Below are 5,454 nucleotides of genomic sequence, written 5' to 3'. Positions count from 1 at the left end.
TCCCACCGAGACCTGCTAACGTTAAATCTATGTTAGGTGGTGTAAGACACAGCCATAGGCTGGTAAAGAAAATTAAAGGCTTCCTTATCATGTGGTTGATTTAAGGTGCTATGTAGTTGAGCATGGTATTGTATGCAGTATATGCATGTATTAAGGTGTGTACTGGTTAAGAGTAGACCTGGTTGAGGTTGTGTCGAATTCGCAGTTAAAAGTCTGAGCGGAGTATTCAGTGAATTGTTGTGAATTGGGAGTGGATTTTTCTCCTGGTTGATGTTCTTTTGGTTGGCTGTTGTTGGATGATACGATGGCAACTCCAGAACAAATTAGAGACTTTGCCACCCTTGGTAGGGAACTTGGTTACTCCGGTGGAGAGTTGAATAGTTTCGTGAATGCTCGTTGTGATGAGGCTGCAGAGAAAATGCGGGCTGAGGAAAGAGCCAAGGTCCGGGAACATGAAATGAAAATGGCTGAAATGAGATCGACAAATTCCAGTACGCATGTGGATTTGAGTGGTTTGCACTTGAAAATAGGCAAGTTTGACGAGAATCGGGATAGGTTCGATGCCTATATCAACAAGTTTGAGTTGTTTGCTGACAGTCAGAAGATCCCTACTGAATTCAAGGCCTTATATCTGATTTCAAATCTGAGTGGCAAAGCCCTTGAAGTGGTGAACAGAATGGAGCCTGCTGATAGAGATGATTATGCAAGAGTCAAACAGGAGTTGATGGTGCATTTTCAGTTGACTGAAGAAGGGTATCGCAGGAAGTTTAGGACTGCACGGCCAGAGAAAGGAGAAAGGCCACATCATTTTGCGACGAGGCTCACAGGGTATCTGGTGCAGTGGATTGAGTTGTCAGGGATCGATGAAGAGTATGATAAGTTGTTTGATTTAGTCCTACGGGAACAATTTTTGAATAATTGCTCAAAGGAAGTGGTGGCATTTTTGAAAGAAAGGGATTGTGATTCAATGGAGGCGGTCAGTAAGAATGCTGATGTGTATGTAAATGCACATGGTGTGCACACATTTGGACAGCAATCAAAGACATCTGATCAGAATCAGAAATGGGGAGGTTCAAAGCCCTCACAAGGTGGTGTGAAAAACACACCAGGCAGTCCGAAACCCCCACAGCGCTCATTTGAAGTGAGGGGAAGGAATCAGCCATCACAGGGTAAGAAGACCCAGTATGGGGCTGGGCGAGGAGATGGCCCGAGGGGTTGTTATCAGTGTGGGAGTCCTACACATTTGAAGAGGGATTGTCCCATGGTGCGTGTGAAATCAGCTCAAGCAATGGTTGGTACAGAGGTGCTAACTGAAGGATCAGAAATGACACGGTCAAACATGGATGCTAGCACGCCGTCAGCTGGCAGTCCAGGAAACTCAATAGGTAGTTTGAGGTCAAATGACGGGGGTGGCAAACAGCCACAGGCAACAGGGCAATCAGCTGCGTGCATGCCTGTTGGAAATCATGTGCCCTTGGACGGGTATCAGAAAGTTGAAAAGCTGGGAATGGCTTACGGACAAGTAAGTGCGATGATGAATCGTATGCCAGTTGTTTCAGGCAGGTTATATCCTGGTGAAGTTCCAATTTCAGTACTCCGTGACACAGGATGCAGTACATGTGTTGTTAAGTCCAGACTGGTTGAGAGACATCAGCTGACTGGGAAGTGTCAAACAGTGAGGTTGATTGATGGAACAGTCAAGCAATTTCCAGTCGCCAAGGTAGAGTTAGACTCTCCATATTTTTCAGGTGAGATTGAAGCATTGTGTATGCCGGATTGCTTGTGTGAAGTGATTGTTGGGAATGTCACTGGTGCACGTGAGCCCAATGATCCAGATTTGAAGTGGGTGCCCAGAGGGGGCAAAGCATTGAGTGACGATGCTGATCAGGAGGATGATGGTGGTAGATACGTCATTGGAGATGGTGAGCAAACTGTAGATACCAAGGTTGATGGCGTTGACAAGGAAGAGGTTGACAATCTTTCTGAGGTGAAAGAAGATGATCCACAGGTGATGGCAGTCGAAACCCGATCTCAGAAGGAAGACCAGGTGTTGGGCGAGACAGAGTGTTCAGCCAGGAATGATGACAGTGGAGTGCCAGCTGTCATGGCTGTGGAGACACGGGCCCAAAAAGCACGCAGTGCAAAACCCAAGAAGGGGTTAGTTGTGGTCGATTCGGTCAAAGTCGCAGATCCGCCAGAGTTTCGTCAGAAACAGAAAGATGACCCCACTCTTCGAGCATCGTGGAATAAGGTTGGTGTGACTGATAATTCCAGGTATCTGTTCCGGGTAGATCAGGGATGCCTATTGAGGCAGGAAAGAGATCCGGAAAACCCGACAGAGGGGATTGGCCCAAAACTTGTTGTGGTGCCAAAGGCATATCGTGCTGATATCATGCATTTGGCACATGAGTCATTGTTTGGTGGTCACTTAGGGATCAACAACACATTGTCAAAGGTAAAGACACAGTTCTTTTGGCCGGGCATGTATGAAGACATTGCCAATTTCTGCCGATCATGTGATGTATGTCAGAAGACCATCAGCAAAGGCAAAGTGCCAAAGGTGGAGTTAGGTAGACTACCAACAATCGAGGTACCATTTCAGCGTATCGCCATCGATTTGATGGGGCCGTTCACTCCCTCTGAACGTGGTCACACCTACATATTGACAATTGTAGATTATGCCACGAGGTATACGGAAGCGATTCCGTTGAAGTCAATAACGACAGTCGATGTCGCAGAAGCACTGGTGACAGTGTACAGTCGAGTGGGTATACCGCAAGAGGTTATGTCTGACCTAGGACCCCAATTTGTCTCTGACTTGATGAAAGAAGTCTGCCGGTTATTGTCAATCAAGCAGTTGACGAGTTCCCGATACCATCCCATGTGCAACGGGCTAGTGGAACGGTATAATGCTGTGGTGAAATCGTCTTTGAAGCGGTTGTGCACAGAGGAGCCACGCCAATGGGATAGGTATCTTCCTGCCCTTTTGTTTGCTTTGCGAGAGGCACCAAGCTCAAGCCTGGGTTTTTCTCCATTTGAATTACTATACGGTCGGCATGTGAGAGGACCCATGGAGGTTTTGAGAGAGCTGTTGACAAACGATACTGTCGAGCCAGAAAGAAAGAGTGAGTATGAGTATGTCATCGAGTTGAGAAAGAGACTTGTTGAGTCATGGCAGATGGCACAGGAAAATTTGAAGCAGTCGGCAAAGCGGTACAAGACCTACTATGATCGAGGTGTGAAGAAACGGAAGTTGAAGATCGGAGACAAAGTCTTGGTGTTACTGCCGACGGAGCAAAACAAGCTCTTGGTCAAATGGAAAGGGCCATATGAGGTGGTCGGTGCCAAGTATGACTATGACTACGTAGTGGATGTAGATGGCGTGAAAAAGACATTCCACATAAACATGCTCAAGCGATACTTCAGCAGGGTAGCAGAGGAAGAAACTGCTGGAAGTTGTTTCGAGGTGTGCCATGATGGTGGTGTAGATGAGTTGTGGAGTGACGAAGGCATGGAAAACAACGATGATGTGTTCACTGAGATACCAGAAATGCCTTGTCCGATTCAGAGAGAGTTCGTTGAGGATGTACAGCTGGATGTTTCCCTAGACGAGGTGAAACAAGAGCAGATCAAACGATTATTGTGTGAGTATCAGGATGTGTTCACATATGTACCAAAGAAGTCAAGTATTGCAGAGTGCAAGATACACTTGACCACAGACGAACCGGTGCGGTCACCACCATACCGCGTACCCCAAGCGTTGCAAGGTGAAATCCAGAAGGAGTGTTTTGCGATTGTTTGGGCCATTCGCAAGTTTGAGTTCTATCTGTGTGGCCGGTCTTTCGAAGTACACACAGATCACAAGCCGTTAACGTAGGTGTACATACAGGCGAAGAAAATGCACAACAAAAGAATCATGCGATGGTGCATGAGCCTACAGGAGCACAGGTTCAGGCTCGTCTCTGTAAAGGGCAAAGACAATGTGGCTGCAGATGCCATGAGCCGCCTAGTGTGAACCTACAACACAGAGTAGACGGTCAAATTCAAATGGAACATAGTAAAGCCAAAATAATAAATTCTGACAAAACATTTTTTTTTTATATACAGTGTTTATTGCATATATTTGACGTCAGTACAGTATTATAAGATTTTTCTTCATGTTACAAAGATGCATTATTATGGAAGTCTACTTTAAATGTACAGGCAACATGGTTGGCTGTAGACAGGTGTTAATATGGACATATACATGCAGAAAATTCAATAAGTTCAGTAACTCCTTTGTACATGTTTTGTTTGCTAAGAACAAAATGCGCGAAGCAAAGAATATGATGCTTGTTTTTATTTCTGTTATTTCTTTCAGCGTTGCGACAAGACTACACCCGCACTACATCAACGTCGCTATTGATTAGGTGTAGGGCAATCGTGTTGTAGTGTGTAATTATGTACATGTACAGATTGTAGTTTGAGTTGTTATCGCATATGTAATACATAGCTTGGGTTATTATCCAACTATTATTGGATACTACTATACAGGATCATATAGGTGATAATTCAGAGTTGAGGAGTGAGACAGGTTTAATGTCTCTCCTTAGACACCAGATCTTCAGACAGTCGAGAGGTTGCAAGGTTAGCATTGATACTCTGTAATTCTATGGGGCATCATTGACACACATACTGTACATGTATTATCCAAATCTCAAACTTATGTATGCATAGTCACGCAAAGCATGATGTGCAGTGTGAAAAAAAAAAATCATGCTGTTCGTAGAATTGTTTTATGATTATTATGTAAGTTTAATAAGTCTGTTTGAACTTGGAATGTGTCACTCTTATTACCAAAAAAAAAAAGGGAAATTGGTTTTGTTTGTTTTGGAAAGTTTTATTGTAGTTTTAATAATTTTGGCATTGATTAAAGAGAAGTTGTGATATTTAAGAGTTTCTGGTGGTTTATTAAACATCTACACAAGTGCATATAATGTGACTGATTCGAAACGATAGGCACAGTGGTGATCAGTGTATGTTGCAAGTGTTTATCAATTATATCAGTTTTAGGTGAAACCGATTAGAATTATGTGCTACACATGCGAAGTACATAGAGAGCACATTTTATGCAAGCTTATTGTTTGCTTAGTCAGTAGTAGTGAAATCATTGTTTGTCATTTGGTAATGTTTCAGAAAGGAATTAGAACTGGTATGTACAAGGTGTAATTGCTTGATGCACAGGGTTGCATATAATTGTAGGGGATATGGTTGGTTTTTTGTTATAGTTTAATAAAGGTGATTTTCAGTTGCTAGGTTTTTCTTTGTATATAACATAGCTGTTATATTGTATATGCCAGTCTTTTACAAGAAAAATACATTTTTTTTGTTGTTGTTGATATAATTAAGATTTCCCCTTGAATTATATCTTAAGGTGGGGGATATTGTCAGGATGAAACATGTATTTCCTTACAT

The 5,454-nt window shown here is 43.2% G+C and overlaps 1 protein-coding gene across 1 annotated transcript; it reads left to right on the top strand.

Moving 5' to 3' along the window:
• Positions 1-304: 304 nt before the first annotated feature.
• On the top strand, positions 305-3,877 carry LOC139744259 (uncharacterized). Its single transcript, XM_071654702.1, has one exon. It carries the CDS (start codon positions 305-307, stop codon positions 3,875-3,877), a length of 3,573 nt encoding a protein of 1,190 aa, XP_071510803.1.
• The last annotated feature ends 1,577 nt before the right edge of the window (positions 3,878-5,454 follow it).

Source organism: Diadema antillarum, unplaced genomic scaffold (assembly GCF_040938485.1).
Source record: "Diadema antillarum isolate AM-2024a unplaced genomic scaffold, OU_Dant_1.0 seq00001150_RagTag, whole genome shotgun sequence".
In the NCBI taxonomy this organism is placed as follows: domain Eukaryota; kingdom Metazoa; phylum Echinodermata; class Echinoidea; order Diadematoida; family Diadematidae; genus Diadema; species Diadema antillarum.
This window is presented reverse-complemented; position numbering and strand designations above follow the sequence as displayed.